The 20,137-nt window shown below is 37.6% G+C and overlaps 1 protein-coding gene across 1 annotated transcript in view; it reads right to left on the reverse strand.

Annotated features, from left to right (window-relative positions):
• The window catches only part of UTRN (utrophin), a 365,154-nt gene that overhangs the window by 70,969 nt on the left and 274,048 nt on the right, over positions 1–20,137 (reverse strand). The window contains exons 55-56 of the mRNA XM_044451088.1: positions 7,243–7,372; positions 1,192–1,460 (exon numbers count right to left, since the gene is read on the reverse strand). Of these exons, the coding sequence (XP_044307023.1) occupies positions 1,192–1,460; positions 7,243–7,372 (399 nt within the window). The remainder of the gene's footprint in view (positions 1–1,191; positions 1,461–7,242; positions 7,373–20,137) is intronic.

Genomic DNA, 20,137 nt, shown 5'->3' on the forward strand with positions numbered 1-20,137 from the left:
TTAGGATCAGGGAAGGGAGGAGAATGTAATGGCAAGATATAAGATATCCTGAAAGCACTCCAGTCCTGTCTCTCTCTGAAACACTGTTGGCTAGACAGCCACAAATGGCCATCTAGCAAAAACAATCAGCATGAGCCTCTGAATTTGGGACGGATGCTCATCTCTACAGGACTGAGCCCTCTAAGTCTGGGTTTTATGTCTGACCAGAGGGACCTTCAGCACTTTGGCCCTGGAATGTTTGAATCATTCCAGAAGTCAGAAGAAGCAAGAGTGGAAGGCAGAAGAATACTGGTGTTACCCCATCTGTTCTTGCTTGTGAGGAATTATTTAGGGTTGAGTTTAGGAAAATCCCTCAAGGGAAAGTTATTGAGAGCTTATTTAGTATGAGAAGACTCTCTTACCTGTTTGAAATGGTAAGCAACAAGGGATACTTAAGAACCTTTAAGAAATCTCAAACTATTATATGAAGAGTAACATGTAATAATCATTAGGAAATGTTTAGTAATAACAACAATTTTCCCTTAATGAATATGTTGAGTTTTGTTAATTTTGAAAGGTTATCTCTGCTGGTGCTGTTTGTCTAATGCCAGAGGACCCAGGCATTTTGTGGGGAGGTGCTTTGCGAGAGTTTAACATATGGAGAATGTATTTGTGGATCAAAAGCCAAAGATTTTATAGCCAAGGCAACATTCCCTAACTGTGAGGTCCAATTTGAAATTTGATTTAAAACTGCAGCAGTGAAATCCGCAGACCCATGCGTCAAAGATGCTTTAATATCTTTGAAGAATACCTCATGTGTTGTGCTGTTGCATATAATGGCAGTAGCGGGATAACTTAGGGGGATAACTCATATGTGAGTTTTAGACCTATATTCACATAGTACAAATCTACCGAGAACAAGCTCAGAAATACAAAACTCTATGGAACAAAACACGAAGTGTTATGTCCTTTGCTACCATACTGGCATTATAATAAATTAAAATGTTTTATAAAATGATATAAAATATGTACACATTCCCAATAAGATTGGTATATTTGAACATATTTTACTGAGTAGGAGAATAGCAGGGCACTGGCACAGATTATGAACATCTATGTATAATTTTGTTAAGGCTTTGTATTGCTAGGACTCAGGTTACACACAGGCATTGTTTCAAAATGCATGATGTTCAAAATGAGATGTGTGCTTACTGTCGTTTTGTCAATGTGATCCTGCAATGAATCCATCGGTATATCTCCAACAGGTTTCCAATTGCTTCGCACATTCTCTACCTCCCTCAGATCAGCATCTAGATCATCCATAGAACACTGTAAGTCCTTCAGTTTCTCTAGTGCTTTGTCCACTTGCTTCTGCCAACTGTTGGCACAGGTATTGAGGCTTTCCCACTTCTCTCTCACTTCAGCAGACTGCTTACGCATCGCTCTGGCAATCTTCTGTGCTTTTTCTTCAGGGGTCAACTCTGTAATCGAAAACAAGCCAATGTCAGTAGCATTGCATTTTTGAAAGAATAAGGATTCCTGAAGAATTGAAAAATGTATTGCTTCTCACAAGCTCTTCTTAACAATACACCTGTTGCCGGTGATTACTAAACTGTGGCCTGCAACTACATCCACTCCATCCTGAAGCACTCAGATTGCTTTGAGCTGGCTTGCAAGTCACAAATAAAAAAGTTGAAAGCTTTTCCAGAAAGAAAACAGTGCTCAAATAGAGACCAGATACCAAATCAAAACGCTACTATCTCAATACTCCAACACAGCTGATCTGAACACACAGTAGGAAGGAAAAGGGATTTTTGACATTTGGGTTCTATCATGTTTGCCCCCCAAAACGAGACCAAATTTTTGTGTCTTGGCTTAGAACAAACTTTCTGGTTCACTCCTCTTTTGAAAAGCTATGCCAGGGCAAACCAGTGCCTGGGCCCACATCCATCTGGGATACTTAGCCCAAGGGATCCTTGCAATCTATTCACTTAGAATATGAACATACCTTGAATATAAGCATACCTTCCACTCTGATAACCAAATATATTTAATGAGTACTTAATTCCAGAAAAGCAGAGACCACATTCATCACTGCAGAAACTGCCCAAGGTAATAGTACTAACAAATTAGAAATTTTTAGTGGTGAACATTTCCCTTAGAGTAACTTTTCACCACAAGCTGGCATGGTAACACACAGCTTCTTTGTCCTGCGGAAAACAACACTGTGCACTGATTGTTACCATTTTGCTCTTTAAGGGATAAGAAGTACATCTCCTTTGTACAGGACTTATTACATTATGTTCACTTCAACAGCTGCTCAGAAAATATGAAAAGTTCTCTGTTCTTCAATTCATTTATTTGACAAAGAAAAATCATGTTAAGTGAACTTCCTGTCATTAGCAGGGTGGACAGATTACATCTTTCTACCTGTTCCAGCTTCAACATTAATGTCAAAAAAGTTTACTAAGCCCCAATAAATTTTGGTTTTAAAGCTCCTAAAGCAGCCTTTGGAGGAAGCATGTTTGGTAACCAATGCTGTCACGGATGTGACCTCTGTTCTTCACACCTGTAGTAGGCAGCTCTGCCAGGTGTTGCCTAACATAAATAAAGTGCATGCATGCATGTAAATTACTTGTAACAAATATTTCTTTTATGTTTCAACTATGATTTATTGCAGTTCTTACTTTTGTAATGAAAGGGCAGAACAGATGGTAAATGCTTAATTTAGGATGACATATCTATCCAAATAACCTTTGCTATTGCATAATCATTTGCTATTACCAACAGAATTTCACCAGTATTTTCCAGCTTGCTTCTAAAAATCATCCATTCACCTTCATCTTCTATTTCTCTCCTTCATTATCAAGAAAGTAATATGCATTCATACTAGTTAAGGATGGAAAATGTATAGATTAGAGCATACCTCCTTTTCTAGTACAACAGAAAGGCAATGCTTGGGGTTGTTAATGGTCACATTAGGGGTAGAAAGGAGAATGAGGTCGGACATGATAGAAGAATATAAAATTATGAATTGCATGTGGAAAGGTAAATATTTTTGCCTTCTCATAAAAAGCTTGCACATCCTCTGAAGCTGAATGGTGGGAAATTCAGGACATAAAGTAAGGAAGCATTTCTTCCATATAAAAAAGGAAATATGGTTACTCTTTCAGCAACAGCAGTACTAATGGTTCATGACTATGAAGCATTAATCCTAAAGATAATCTAAAGTTAATTTGAAATCAATTACAATACATGTCATGTCTTGCTTTTTATGGAATGTGAAACTAAAAAAACTGAAATGAAATTCAAATTGAAATGCCATGTTACTCAGTTGTTTAGCAAATAACTAAAAACAGCTGACTATTAGGATGCTAACTCACTCCTGGGCTCCCACAAAAAACCTGTGGATTGCATGAATCAGGTCACTAGTTCCCAGTCTGACCTACCTCACAGGGTAGTTGGGAGGATGAATGGAGAAGAGAAAGAGGATCATCTTGGGTGAAATTAATAAAATGAACAAACAAGCTTCTCTACTAAAATTGTTGGCTAGTGTATCACTGGAGCCAACACAATCTTTTCCCTCTCCTTTCCTGTCTGCCACTGTACAGGTGGCTCAGGAGAATTTTGTTTCTAGAGTGACATGATTCTGGGCCAGGTAAAGGAGCCCATGCAAATGATCAGCCAGTGAGGCTCACTGCATGGCTGGCCCCTATCTAGTTGAAGTCAGCAGAGTTGCCATATTGGTATCCAATTTTTCTGCCTTACAAAAACGGGACAAAACAAGCAACATCAGAACTGCAGAGTATGTACAGGGGGAGGGTTAAATCTTTCCTGCCCCAGTTCCAATGAAAATAATTTCATTATTGCAATTCTACAACATTCAACAGCATTCAGAATGCTCAGAATGAACAGAATACTCTTGTAAACCCAAGGTTCTGACTTCCTTTGTGAAAATGATCCATTCCATATTTGGTCTTCCTAATCTTCTGCCTTCATCTTTCCCTAGCATGGTTATCTTTTCCAGTAAGTCTTGCCTACTTATAACGTACCTGACACCAAGAAGTACCTGGAACTTGTCTAACTCCTTTGTCTATAGGAAACCATTCTATCTCTTCACATTCTGCCCTAAGAGTAGCTTCTTGTCAATAATACAGGCTTTGCATCAGGACACTCAAGTGCTGAAGCACACCCATGTCTTCAGGACCATCCATAGCCTCCCATGAGCCTCACAGTCAAAGACTTTGCTGTAGTCTATAAAGCATGGATTCATCTTCTTCTGAAATTCTTTTCTGTGCTCCAGTATCCAACATTGTTTGTGATATGATCTTAGGTGCCTCTTCCTTTTCAGAATCAAGCCTGAACGTCAGACATTTCTTGCTCCCATACAAGGTAAAATTCTTCAGTGCAACACCCTGAGCATCACTTTGCTTGCAGGTGAAATTTGCGCAATAATCCCCTAGTTGCTGCACTCCTCAGCACATCCTTTCTTGGGGAATGGAATGTATATTGAACATATCCAGTCTGTGGGTCATTGTTTGATGTTTCATATTTGTCAGGATTCAGTCTTTGCAACTTGGAAAAGTTTTGTTGGTACTCTACCTACCCCCAGGTGCTTCACTCCTCCCAAGTGCTTTCAAAGCAGCTTTCACTTCACTACTAATCCTGTAGGTTGTTCTTCACAGGATTCCTTTTCAAAGGAATTTATTTTTTCATTTTCATCTTCTGTAGAATTCCTACATATATTCTTTCTACTTTATCTTGGTTGAACATTATATTCCCTTGGTGGTGTTTCAAGCATTCCTAATCTTTTTGATTTCTTCGATCTTCTGGAAGAGGTCTCTTGTTTTTCCTTTTTCCTTTCTTTCTTTTTTCATGTCTATTTCTTTGCATGGGTCATTGCAATAGTTCTTTTTGTTTCTACATGATGGTTGCTGAAAAGTTGTATTAAGGATTCTGACTGTATTTTTGCATCTCACCAGTCACTACCAATTTTAAGTGTTTCTTTTGTCATCTATCTGAGTGGTTTACAAAGATTAAAAAACCATAAAATACAGTATAAAAACCATATACAAACAAACATGCAAACTACAAACTGAGAAAACAAACAGATAGAAAGAGGAAGACAGAGATCTAAAAGCAACATTAAATGATCAATATGAAAAAAAAATCAGACATGATTAAAAACCAGATCACATGCTGTCAAATGCCTAAAATAAGAAGTACCTGATACTGAAAAAGTAACAGTGTTGGCTCCTGAATCAAACTACTGAAGCTGCCCTCACTAGAAGCGTCTCTCTGGACCAATGATCCGCATGTACAGTACAAAAGGAGAGTCAAATGGGCAGAAGAGGAGTGTGGGGAGTCAGATTTTTAAATGTACATGGATTCTTAGGTGAATATACCATTTAAAGCTTCAAGACCTTCTGAACTGGAGTCTGTATCATACACATGCACGTGCATGCGTGTGCACACACATATGATTGAGAGAGAAGAAGCCAGGTGTTAATTAGCTACTCAAAACTCAACCAGACTTTAAATGAAGCAATTTACCACGGTATTTCTCAGAAACCTAATACTCTTAACTACTGAATGTTGCCAATTACCTTCTTCTCATAATGTGCTGGTCTGAACAAATTTGAACTTGGAAAATATTTTTTCATAATAATCCTTGCAGTTTAGATTAAAGTTATAGACATGCAGCATCTCATCAAAGCTACTTAATGTAGCATAGCATCTACTTCACCATTCAAAACAGCTGGGGACAAGACCCAGTGAGAGTCTGGTAAGAACTAGCCTGGGGAAAATGTTCTTTTGTTTTAATCAGCAGGAATTCGTAATATAAAATCGTAGTAGAAGAAACTAGGAAAACTAAAAGTTGCATGGAATTCAGTTGTAAAACCTTGAGCAATAGATGCATGTATGCAATAGGAAATGCCCTACAACACAATGTGTTTGAAGTTGATAAACAACTGAAAAGCAGGCCAGCAAAAGCCAACCGGGTAATATCAATTTTAACGTATACAAACGTTTACCTCATGAGCACCATGTTCCCATGGAGAGGGTGGGGTGGAAAGAATGTGTGATGGTTGCTCCACCATACCACACCTTTGGCAGTTGGCTGTGCCCAGGGCAGAAGTTGGAGGCAGCAGCTTTCCTATATTTTTAAACAATGCCAGCTCCAAGCTTGATTTGTGCAGACATGTTGGAGTAATGGAGACTTAGGATCCTGTGGATCTATGGCCTCCCTGACATATAAGAATACCCCACTTCTGTCCTCACAGCCAGACACAGAGTCAGACCAGGAAAACCTTCCACCACTGCACTAGGGTGGCAGCTTCTGGAAGAAGATCTCCCTCTCTATAGGCAGAGGGGGAATTCAACAGCATCCTATAAGCTTTCCACTGCTCTCCCAGGGAGCACAGGATTCTTCATTAATAAGCCATACTTTGCACAGTATTATAAATTGTATTCATATAAACACACTCTGAAATGAATTACTTTTACATATGCTGAAGGAGTAAGGCAAAGATGCGTAATAATATTTGTATATCTCTATGCTTGATATCCATAATTATATTTCTATGAAAATTAACATTTACATAAGTCTTGTGATACTTTAATGTTAAGAAAGAAAAGAATGACCCAGACAGTAGTAAGATGGACTCTGAATAGAAAGATATGGAGAAATGACATTGATACTGCACTAAGAAATCCTTAAATTGTTCATTTCTCACATCCCTTTAATGAAGTCACACCAAACTGAATTGAGAACATTTATGTAATGTGATCTTCAGCTTAATTATACCACCCACACTTATTTTCAGAGCAGTTGAGGCTGCCAGGCAGAAAGCCTGGGTAATACGTCTCCATACATCAACTTTGATAACTGATAATAAAAACAAAAACATACCTGAACCATATTCATAAGACGGTGACAGTCTCACAACTGCTCCATCTCCTGGACAATTTACCATCTGTAATAATGGTCTTAAGCTACCACATTCTGCTACCAAACAATTTTTATTCTAGCGATTGCTTGGGATTCCCAATACAAATGCTATGATCACTTGTTACAAAACAATGCACAATGCACAATTAATTTTTGAGAACAATTAATATTTATCATTGCAATCATTTTAACATATTCAATAAAACAATTCTTTTAATTTAAGAAGTTAAGTTTATTCTTCCAGTTTTTCTAATTTTTTATTCATTCAATTGTTCATGCTGCCTAATACGATGGCAATGATGAAAACTGACCTGACTTTGAATGCAAGGTTTTTCTTGGTTCTTCAGGACCTTCTATTGGCTGATCCGCAAGGAACACTCGTGCTTGGTCTACAGCATTTAGAATAGCCTGCTCTTTATCCTTCAGTTCACGTCTTAGTGCCTTTCCAAAAGAAAAGCAGGAGGGTCACTTGCAAACTAAGATTATTGATAAAATACATCACAGATTCTGTTTCATTCCCTTGATCAGATTGTGTTTCCTTATGATACAAAATAAGAATTATACCAAATACAGACAAAGGAGATAATGAATGGGTTAAGTCACTATGCAAAACTAGTTTGCTGCTGGAAATATAAGAAATATAAATACACATAATGATTTAAAATATTCATAGCTGTCTTGATGTCAGTATAAGAATGCTGCAAGAAAGGTAATATAACACATGTAGGTAAGAAATATAATTTTGGAAACAAAAACTTTAGCAATTATATATGGATTATTTTTCATTTTTACTGGGGATTTCATCTATATTCACCTACAGTAAAAATGAATGTGTACATTCTCCCTGGAATACATTTATAAAATATTATGTGAAAGCCAACAACTCCTCAAAATGAGTTCCAACAAAACCTATTCTAGGACTGGAGTTATATTTTATTTAGGACAGATACTGTCAGTATAACATGTTTGCCTCTTCATGTCAAAATTTTATTTTTCAAAATGTGTAGCATCTTCTAACAATACAAGCACCAAGCCAAAAATATAACCCTAGCTTCAAATATGCTAACTCATTTGTAACTTTATCAAACATGTTCCCATGCGTATGTTGAACAGGCAACTCTGACATTTTTTAAAAAATCTGATAGATGACAGCAAAGCCATTTTCAATTAGAAAAGATGGGTCTCCTTAAAAGCAGAATGTTATCTGAAACAAGCTCCAGCTCAGTGATATAAGCATACATTTTATTTGAGCCTAAATCTCTTTGTTCTTTGACATATTTATGTCCCAATACAGTCCACTAGGATTGAATTGCCCTGTCATTATACTGAGCCAGGTGTTGGACAAATTTGTTTACTTTATGGTTCTGGGGAGAAATGGAAAAGTTTGTGGGGGATGGGGCATGGAGCAGTGACTATGTGTCTATAGTTTTTATATGGGTTTACAAGAAACTAAGAAGCTCAGTTGTAATGAAAATCCTGTTCTGAAAGAAATTTTACCAGGCAATACCAATTCACTGTATCCATTTGTGTGTGTGTGTGTGTTCCTCTATTATGAAGCAGATTGTAGAATAATTCTGGTTGGAAATAACCCAAATTTGGCAGGTTTAGGCCTACAAATAGAAAGTATTCACAAGGGTTCATAGCTTGGGGGTGTTCCTGGATCTGAAATTATCACTTGATTCTCAGTGGCCAGGAGCACCTTCTTTCAGCTGTAATTAAAATATCAACTACAACCATACCTGGACAGGCAGAGCCTAGCCACAGTCACCCACGCTCTGGTAACCTCTTGACTGGACTATTGTAATGTGCTCTATGTGGGGCTGCCCTGAAAGACAGTCCAGAAACTTCAACTAGTACAGAACAGGGCAGCATGGCTGCTGGTGCAAGCGCAGGGGTCTCAAACTCACGGGATGGGTGGGGCATGGGGGAGGGGCCTTCAAAGAGCTGGCGGCGCCCGGGCCGGCCTCCGGGAGCGACGCGGGATGAGCGGCCCACCAGCACCGCGGTGGTGGAATACTTGATGCGGCCCAGCCTCACCCAGACTCTACTTCCAGCGGCCCCCAGGTAAGTTGAGTTTGAGACCCCTGTGCAAGCGGGACCGCGTGCCCATATGACACCAATACTTTATCCTCTTCATTGGTTACCAGTTGAGATCTGGACCCAATTCAAAGTGCTTGTTTTAACATATAAAGCCCTAAATGGCTTGGGACTAGGGTACCTGAAGGACCAGCAGCTCCCATATGTGCCTACCTAGTCCCTAAGATCTGTTTCCCAAGGAGGATGGCTAATAGAAGAGGGACCTTCTCTGTAGTTGCGCTTCACCTAAGGAACAGCCTCCCAAAAGCAGGTCATCTAGCATCCTTGCTATAATCTTTTCAGTGCCAGGTGAAAACAGTTTTATTCACGTAGCATTTTAATAATTGATTTTAGTCTGATAATTTTAACTTGTTTGTTGTTTAATCTGTACAGTTTTAAATTATGGCCCTCTGTTGTGTATTGTCTTGTTTTATTGTCGTTTCTTCATTGCACTTTAATTGTTGCTTTTATTGTTGTTATATGTTTTAACGATTGTGATCTGCTTAGAGGGCCCTCAGGCTGATTACAGAAAACAAGTCTATAATAAATAAATAAATAAATAAATAAATAAATAAATAAATAAATAAATGTTTAAGTGAGACTTGATTCATTATCTACAAGTTTTTGCTTTAACTGAATAAAAAAATAGCAGCTGTGGCACTAAATGTTGATGCAAGAATATCCCTAGATATAAATTTCTCTCACTCAGGATCAGTTAATTATGAGTGAATAATTAACTTGATTCCTCTACATTGGTCTACTAGCCACATGCAGAAACCAGGGGTACAATCTATGTGTAAAGGGCAAAGTGGGGTCACACTCTTGAATCATCTGGGCAGAGCCTATTCATGTAGCATTCACATATTCATTGCAAACATGTGTTGAAATCCAAGGAATATAAATTCCAAATGTATTATAAGTATAAGGCAGGCTGAACAATATTGAAACTCTGGAAACCTGTTAAGGAACAACTCTGAGACAGCACTGGTGTTGAGGACACCGATGATATTTTCTTGCATTGTCTACAGTGACCCAGCACTGACAAATACAGTGGGGAAAGTACTCTATATGTGCTTTTGGAGCTCATGTTGGAAGCCAGACATGTTCACTGGCATCTGATAATGGGTGTAATGTTTGAAATAATGTTGATACAACAAAATCATTAATAGTTAACATTGTTCATCTTGTGACACCAGAAAGATTCATAGGGCTGATCCACACTTCCACACAAAAGACAGATTCCCACTGGAAGAAGGCAGTGGAGATGACTGGACTGGTATCATCTTCCCCATGCCTCCCAGCGCCAGTGCTCTGGAGGGTGGCTGCAGTGGGAAGGGAATGTGTAAGACTGCCATTGCCAGAAGCCTCCTATGAGTGGGATTCTGCTAACATAAAGTACAGATCCAGTCCATGGTCATAATTCATTTCCCTGCATTTTTATACATTAAGGAAAGCAGGAGAATACAACATCAGAACCATTTGAAATTAGATACAATGTAACACTTCCTTTAACTGAACCAGCAATTCCTTTGGAATACCGAAAGTCTCCATTTATGACCCACAAAAGAAATCAAGTTATGTCAAATGGTGCTGGGGAACCTTAATGAAGATAATTATGCTTCAGGCTTGTGTAATATTTCTTCAATTAAGCAGTACTTTCTCTCATTCCTGGATGTAGTTGAATCCTGTCACATTTGTGTAACGTACAACTTGTTAAAGTCCTGATTTAATCACATTATTTTTCTCCAAGGGGTTGATCTTAATCTTAACCTCTTTAATCACATTTAACACTGCACTCGTTTTTCTGGATAGATCTTTACAATACAATGTCCTCCAACAATGAACTGTGTTCTTTCAAATACTGTTAAAAATATGATTTGATACATCCGTGACAATAAATACAGCAAGTTTCACTGCCTATTCTTCTTTGGTGAAAGAAAATATGCAAAGCATGGTTGCCTTAAAAATGTACGAACTCCTCCTCTTGAGGGCCATATGAGCTGGCACTTACCTGATCTCTGCATGTTAAGCCAAAGAAGAAAACAAGCATATACATATTGGGAATAGGATACCTAATGAAATTATTCTAAAGTACCAGATATATTGCTATGTTCTCTTGTTATCAAAGTAACCTGACACACTGACTATTTTATGGAAGTTCCCAAACAACATGTTAGTTAATACAAGCAGTGAAAAACTGCTAGCCTTTGGTTGCTATCAGCCATTTTTCATTTGAATGTTCTCCTACAAGGCATGCAAATAGATCAATGTATACAAATTAGCTTAGTGAGGATTTGAAGAAAAGCCTCCATGGGCACTAGTATTCAGTAATTGGCATTAAAAGTTGCTATGGGAAAGCATTTAATAACAGCAATAGATACCAAAGTGAATTGCATTGATGCAAATGGAGTGACTTCATAGAAAATGCAATTCTTTTAAAAAACAGGCTTGCCTATACAGGTGAGTGTTTTTAGAGGAACTACAGAAATAAGCCTAATCACTGAGGAAAACCAAAATATGATGCGAAAACCTGTTACTCAGGAGCCTCACACACATGAATTTCTTTGTGCAACAGAAAAAAGATCCTGGCACCAACTATTTCCAAGTTGTATCTCTCAGGCCCACTGAAGATGTAACACTACGCAGTCTTCTAGTTTATTACCCATGATAGGAGTGCCCTGTACTCATTCAATGCCTCTTTCTCTTTGGAAACAATGTATGTGAATTGCTGTTGCCCCTTACCATTTGTTACCTCAAACCTCAATTAGCAAACCAAACTTAGATGTCAAACTGTGGTTTGAAGTTAACCAGAGTAATAACGTGACTCTTCTCACTGTGATTACTCACTGTAGTCTTATTACACAATGGTTCAACAAGATGGAAGCTAGGCCAGCACATGAACAGGTGAACGATAGAGAAAGAAGGTGTTTTCCATGGCTTTGTCAGTTATAGAGAATTGTCTACTAAACTGCAGAATGTTTAGTTAGAAAGCTGTGTTATTTAGTTTTGTGCATTCTGAATTCAAACAAGAGAGAATTCCTATTTTCTCACTCTACTTCTAAAAGTGGAATAAGCTTTTCAATGTTAGATAGTATAAACAGCTTCCAATTTATGCATGGCTGTTTTCAAATAAGCTTGCCTATACCAAACAAACATAGAAATGTACTAATTATTTTAAATGCCTCAACCTTCAGATAAATCCAACAAACTTTGTGAAGAGTGCTTAGTTTCTCTGGGAATCAAAAAGAGGAAGACAAAAGAAAACACAGAAAAAATTATTTCTATTGATTCTATAAACCTACATTTTGGCAATCTCATTTTTACTTATTATTAATCCAGTTTTCCTAAAGGGCTATGTTCATTTTGAAAAAAGAACACTTTGCAGCATAGACTTTGTAATGTTAGCATGCATTTAAGAAAAAAATCAATTTACATTCGGTTGTTCAATAGCTATAGTGACTTACCAAATTATGCCATTAGTGGGCTTAAAGCAAAACAGTATGGTACAATTCACATAGCAGCTTCAAATGCACCACTTGAGACCAGAGCACTCAAGAGGATATCTTCTCCCTTAGCAACCTACCCTGTCACTGCAGTCATCAGATTAGGCACTCCTATATGGCCTATGGCCCAGCTGGAATCTACCTAGAGTACAGCCTTCACCATGGTAGCTTACTCTCTGTGAAACTGCGTGGTTTCTGAATGTCAGGCAAGTACCACCACTGTTTGTTTCTGGTGCCTGCTGAATACACTTTTATTTCAATAATCCTTCCCAAACTGTCCAGCTACAGTTTCTATTTGTACAGTACAGTTTAAAACATGTAATACTGGGTTTAATTCCTTTTATCCTTTTTGTTCACCACTGTTTGGATGTAGAGTGGTATGTGAATGTTGTGAATAAATAAAAGATTCTACCTGTACCAGTTCTGTTTTTGCACACATATATTGCACATTCCACCAGGCAGGACAACTGCCTTTGGCTGCAAAGCTATGGTTCAGCCTTTTCTATGCAGTTTCCAAGCTCTCATTGCAGCTACTGTTTTCCATGCTTATTTGCAAGGAAACTGAAGTTCAGGAAACAAACTAAAAAGGCCAGGAGCAAAATCATCTTAAAGTTAGGAAAAGACTCACAGAAATCCCTTTTTAAAGCTTGAAACTATGAAGTTGCCTTACACTGGGGAAGATAATTGGCCCATCTAGCAAGCACTGCCTACTATGAAAGCAGTGCTTTCTAGTTGGCTCACACACAGGCCATTCCCAGCCAAGTTACCTGCGGCCCTTTTACCAGGAGGTGTTAGGAATGACCATGGGAAAATAAGAACATAGGAAACACATCACCACTGATGCATGCACTTGTTCAAACAAAGGGTCTTAGCTCCTTTTGTAGTCCTAAAGTTTTAATGTTTGCTTATTTTATCATTGTGTGGGTAAGTTCCTCTATCAAGTCTAAAAATTACCATTTTTCTACTAATAAAATACTCCTACATGATTCTTATCTTCTATCTTTTCTTTCTACCACTCAGCATCAGATGATTCCTCAATTGCTTATATTGTTTGCCTTCATCCTCTGTATACTTTCTTTTAAATTGTTCCACAACTGCACTGTCTCACTTCTTTAAGCACACCCATCCTCTATATTGTATGTTTTTGCTTTTTCAGCATGTCTCACTCTCCTCTTCAGATTTCATTATTAAGCCTTATAATATCTTTTTTGTACAGCAATTTCTGTTAAGCTTTTACAATGTTTAATTCTCCTTCTGCAGCTTCAGCTTGCAATCTCACTTTTCCTCCACACTTCAAAACAATTCCAGTCTATTCATTCTATCCTAGCAGCTTAGCCACAAGGTAGCTAACATAGACTTTCAACATGCTTTGCCAGCCTGTTTTTGCGATCTTGCACTCCCACTAATCATTCTCAGTGCTCCACAGATCAGCCCACAGGCCTGAATCCTAACTGAAAATGGAAGGGCTCCATTCCATCAACATGATTCTGTCATTTTTTTCAGATCCCTGCAGCTCCCAGCAACTGTTCTGGGGGATCCCCCAATCCCCAGAGGGGATTTACTGAGGTACAAAGGGCAGTAGTTGGAAAGAAAATCTGTAAATCCAGCTAAACCATTTTGCAGAAGGGACAGAATGAAATATACTCTGCTCACCTCCTGAAATATATTTTCAGGAATTTTCTCTTTCAGTGATCCTTTCAAAACACCAGCTTATATAATTTAGTTAATACAAATAGTAATAATGTGTTTTGTCACTTGCCATGTTTCATTATAGAAAAAAATGGAATGCAAGTTGTGTGATCCTATTTAATTCCATACTGCATCAGTACTTCATTCCTAGCAGTGGTATAAACAAGTTTGATTCTATGTCAATAGGGAGAGATGTTCAGTCTCAGAGCCTATGCTATCACTGTATACACATACACAGAGCTGAGTCAGTGCAAGAACTGTGTAAGGCTAACATATCCTGTGAATACTACAATGAGAACAACTGTCTTATCATTTGCATTGCATCACAGATGTGCATTGTGCTGGAGGTATGAGACGGTCTCATTTTCCTATCTTATACTTACACATGAATAAAGGAAAGAGACATGAAACTGAACAAACTTTTTTCCCTGGACAGAACTGGTAAAGAAATGACAAAAGAAATATGCTGTGCCTATACCAAAATTCTATTCAAGTATAGAACAAGCTCAGAATGTGGTACTGAGTGCACAATTTGACTGCTAGAAATTGCAGGGTGGTGGAAGGAATGTCTGTATAGTTAGGCTATGTCTGAATGTGCCTGCACAATACTTATTGAAACCTGAGAAGTCAGATGAGCAAAGGAATAAGATCGCCAGCATTTGAAAGAAAGCACTTAATTGCTCTGCATCATTTATGACTCATTCTCATACCTATCAAACCCACATTAGGTAATACAGTAAAATGTACAAAAACTAAATTCAAAAAGAGAGGTTCATATTTGCATAATTTCTACAAGAATTCAGTGCTTCTGATACTCTGGCTCCAGAATTCAGATCAAAATGAAGAATATGGAATGCATAAACTGCTGATGTTAAGGAAGTTGTGAAACTGTAGCAAGATGCTCCAACCGAAAGAACTAGGGTGGTGAAATGAGAGGGTTACAACCTTACACATGATTCTTTCTTTATTGTATGCAGGTACTGCTAAATGACTGGCAGCCTTTTTTGTTTTGGTCATCTAGAACAGAGCAAGAGCTTCTCAAGATCTGCTAGTGAAGAGGTGGGTTTACGAGTAACTGAAATGACCACAAACTGCTGGGATTTACCAAGTAAGAACCCTCTTAAGCTAATAGGCATTCAGTTTTTAACTGATGAAATTAACAAAACTGGTAACTTATCCTACTGTCTCATGGCCCATAACACTCTCAATAGAATCTGAACACTCACATGTGCCACTAGCCACACCTGGGGCAGTGGACATGATTGTTTAGTATGCAACAAATTAGGCACTGTTTCATAATGTGCTATGTCCAATGAGTAATTACCAACATGAATGTAAATGATTAGAAATTAGTGAACAACCAGACCTCCTTGATAAAGAAGGAAAAAAACACTATGGATCAATAAGAGTTTTATATCAGCTTATCTTAAGCCCCCAAGAAGAAAGAAAATAGAAGATGGGACATGAATGGAACTATGGGTTTCCATCTATGCTCAACATTAAATTGTGCAGAAATTCAACGGCATTTTTTATTTTAATGATCCATACAAGCTGACCATGCTGTTTATTACTAAGGCTATCACCATACTGTTAAATAAAAGAAGATGCAGTAAGACACACCATTTAGGTATACCTCCACATAGGGCAATATAACTTCTTCCTGTCTATTAGGAAACCGTGATGATGCAGAATTTCTGCTATTTTTGCATCATGCTATTGAAGTGTCTTCTTTGTGTTCCGATAAAGCCAAAGTTGGAATACAGATTGATTCCCTCCATTGTCAACAATAAGTTTAGAACAGCAAAAGCTATTTTCCATGGGGAAAATTGGGAGAGGAGCCATGACAGAATCATACAAGAACATTACTTGCATCTGCCTACTCCAGTTTTCTGTCAATGGCTTTTCCCCAGCAGCAGTGCCTCATACAGGTTTGCAAGGACAAAAGAAAGCTACAATTTTTTTCCTCCAGCTCCTGCAGAGGACAAAGCCTCTATTCTATACACCTTTAGGCATATGCTTCAATTAAGTATCTACAAAGGTAAGAGCTGCCTTCTATGCTTGCCTCAGTCTTTCTTCAGAACTAAGATAATTATGAAAATATGTACTCGAGTCAATGGTGCCTCATTTCAAAGCCTGCTAGAAAATGAGGAAAGAGGCCATCCATTTTCAAGCCAACAAACTATAAAAGGAAAGAAATCAAGGCTCTTCTAAAGGGTTATTACCAACCAGAAAGCTCAGAATATACCATAGGGCAACCTTCCTGAACCTGGTGTCCTCCACACATTTTGGACTACAACTTCCAATATCCTTGACCATGGGCCATGTTACCTGGGACTGATGTGAGTTGAAGTTTAAAACATCTATATAGAACCAAGTTCACCATTGCTCTGGGGAACTGGCTTTTCAGAGTCCTCTGGGACAGCTAGCCTGACCCTTTTCTATTTTTCACTGTACTCTGCAAAGTCTCTAATTCTGGGAGCCATCTTCCTTGTTTTGAGATTCTGAGGTTGAGAAGATTGGGAAATTGTTTCATCCTGCCATTCATTTTATGCCACAGATAAGTACATTCTTTGCAAGGTTCACGTACTTGTCCTGTGACTGTGTAAACTCAACACTGTAGAGCATTTAGGGAAGCGAATATTTTTTTAAATTTGCATTCAATCACAATTATGTCCTTCTTGTGCTTTATTTATAGTAGTTCATACATTTTATCACCAAAAGAAACTTTAATAACAGAACAAAGAATGATTACCATGCAACCAATGGCTATAGGACTGTGCCTAACAGAGAATAGATCTCTTACAAAATCAACAACATAAAAGTGATAAAACACTAGGAGGTCAAATAATTTGAAAGTACATGTATTTATTAATGGCTATTATTTGTTTCAGTGCCACTCTATCTTTATTGCTCCTCTGCTTGTACAGTTCTCTTGCTTTCTCAGAACTTCTTTATGCAAAATGTTACTTTTGCTAATATAACCTCAAGGCAAATTAAGAAAATGAATATATATTCTTCCATTGCTCAAGTACATTTTGGTGGCACTCAAATGAATCAGGCAAACAAATTTAAAATTGCATTACCCCTACTTATTTGCATAGTGTTTTTGAAGCAATACACTGGGGAAAGTGAACAGAAGGAGAGCAAGCTATTAAATGAACAACATTAAACAAAAAAAGGTGTTATAACTTATTTTGGAGTTTGTACAACAAATTAAACTATAAGAAGTTACAGAAGAGATGGCAGGAACCAAATGAGGTAGAGAGGTCTATGTGTATAAATTATGAAGTGCTGGGAACAAGGCAAAGTCTAGCACCGTCACTAAACATCAGTGGCCTAAAACAGCACACTGTGTGAAGTGTCATTGTGGAGATGAGCAGTGGTGTTTTGGTGACAGAAAGGTATCACTGCCCTGAAACCTCTTTGTTGCAGAACATGATACACAAGAGACTAGTTGTTTTTCTAAGAATTGTAAGAATACTACAGGCCCACCTGTAGCAATAATCCTTATTTAGACTGCAAATATTATAGGAGTAACACCTAAGCCAATAACACAGTTCATTATAAAATTATTGTACCAAAAAGAAAGTGCAGCACAATGCAGACTCAGTTACAGTTATTGCCCTGTGCAGGACATCAGAATTTCTCGTTGAGGCTGTGGTGTACAGCCATTTTGCAATTATATGGGGTACCAATTTGCCTCTCTCTAAATGTTTGTGTTTTGAAGAATTATATTACTGTATGACTTAATTTATCCATTCCTAATCTGTTTTTGGCTATTATTCCTGTTATTCCCAGTTTTTTCATGAAGCATAACCAGAAAAATGAAAATCTCTTCTGCATTTACCTTATTAAAAAGTTAGATATGTGAATATATTTTGTTTGGGGTAGAGTCTCTTTCCTGAAGGGTTAATTGTAAAAGAGATATAAAGCTTGAATGCTAGGTTGACACCAAGCAATTCTTAAACTGCCAGGTAGTTGCTTGTTGTTACCTAGGAGGTGGCTACCAAAGTAAGGTTTCTGTCTTTTTATACAGGAGTATGCAATTTAAAAAGTGGGCAGGTGTGACTGGTTAACTTGTGGACACTGTTCAAACCTATTGGTCAATTATTTGTGTGTGGTGGTGGTCGAATGCTGCTCCTAAAGGAATTGCTTGGCTGGAGAAAGTGTAAGGACAGGTTCAGCCCTGGTAGGGGTAGTGAGTGGGCCTTCTGAGTCAAGAGTCGGTCAGTGAATAGCAGCAGCAGCAGATGCCAGCAGCTGAAGGAAAACTGAAGAACAACCCTGAGGCTGAAATCACTTGAGGCAAGAGGTGGTCAAGGTGTGCAAGTGAGTAGTGAGAGTTTCCTAAGGTAACCTTCTGAGAGTAGCTCAAGTAATGGGGGTACAGGGGATCTGAGATAATTGTGGTTGCAGGCCCAAACTGAAGACTTCAGGTAAAGTCTTGGGAAAACTTTGACGCTATGGAGCCTTATCCTCAGGGAATCTGAAAGATAAGCAAGCGTTCAGTACAACATGTATTAAAGTGGAGCTTAGTGGGGAAATTGGCTTATGATTGGACAGAGAGTGAAACTTAAGTGAAAACATAGCCAGTTTTATAAAGCAACAGTAGCACCTTTGTTGTTTATGAGCAATCCAATGCAACAAACATATAACAACCAGAGATGTTAAACTTTATTAGCTCTATAATGTTATTTTAAAAATAAACTTATTATATTGTTCTTTTGCCTATATGAATATGCTTGGTTTTGTCCTACATTCAGCTATGATTTCATGACAACAGCGGAACTGGATGAGAAATAATCCTAATGGGGTTTTCCATGAGACATAGTAAATTGCTATAGATAGCAGTTTACCTGATCATGATTTTTTCTTTAAAAGAAAATAATGACAGAAGCTGTAGGATGTAGATCTCTCGTAAAGACAAATGTGTTAACTATGGCAAACAACTTATGATACAGAAAACAATATAGCAACATCAGTCCACAGCCATGACAGGATTCAATCCACAAACGTCTTACCCTGTTTCCATTCATTTCAGTGGGCTTTAAGCAGGACAACTTATGTGCAGTGTGGTTGAGCTGATAGTCTAGACTTTTCCATCATTCTTGAGCAATGCTTACAAGTGGACTCAATAAGACTTCTAGCTTTAACTGTATAGTCAGAAACTACCAAACACTTACCTATCTGACATCTTTCAACTAATTATATTTATATTCACAAGGCAACTAACAAAATAGTAAGAAATGATAAGAGTACAATAGAAAGATAGAAACCAATACAATAAAGCATACAGATTAATGTGACAAACTATAATAGCTACACTTAATACAAAAGAGTAAAATCCAGTCTCACTGTTAGAAAACACATAAACTAATATTAGTAGTTGTTTCAAGTCTAAAGTAATAGACATACTTTTGCTGGGCACCTAAATATCAGTAATGCAGGACCCATCCAGCCTCTCTGCATCCCTTCTCTCTCTTTCCAGTAGCCAGAAGTGATAAAGATTAAGAACCACTTTTGTTTCTAATTTAAATAATTTTTCCAGATGGTGGTTTTAGAACTAAACTCAGTTTATGATTAAACACAAATATATTAAACTGTACACTTATACCCGGAACTGTATTCATGAGTTTCTATCAAGCATAAATGCCAAATAAATGAAAAGCCTTCTTGTCTGTGTAAAAATAAATAAATAAATAAATAAAGGAGCTGGGAACATTTTCCTTCTGAAATCAAATATTAAATATGATACAAAATGCCATGCCTTACATTGTTTTTTTAATAGTGACAATACTAAGTAATTTTTAATTGTTTTATTGTTGATTTAATTTTTTAATTGTGTAAACTGTCATGAGATCTTTAATGAATGGTATAGGAAAAATATATAAATAAATACATAAACTCTTGAATATTTATGATTCTCTACCAAGTGGGC

The sequence above is a fragment of the Varanus komodoensis genome, unplaced genomic scaffold (genome assembly GCF_004798865.1).
Source record: "Varanus komodoensis strain SLA01 unplaced genomic scaffold, ASM479886v1 scaffold1, whole genome shotgun sequence".
In the NCBI taxonomy this organism is placed as follows: domain Eukaryota; kingdom Metazoa; phylum Chordata; class Lepidosauria; order Squamata; family Varanidae; genus Varanus; species Varanus komodoensis.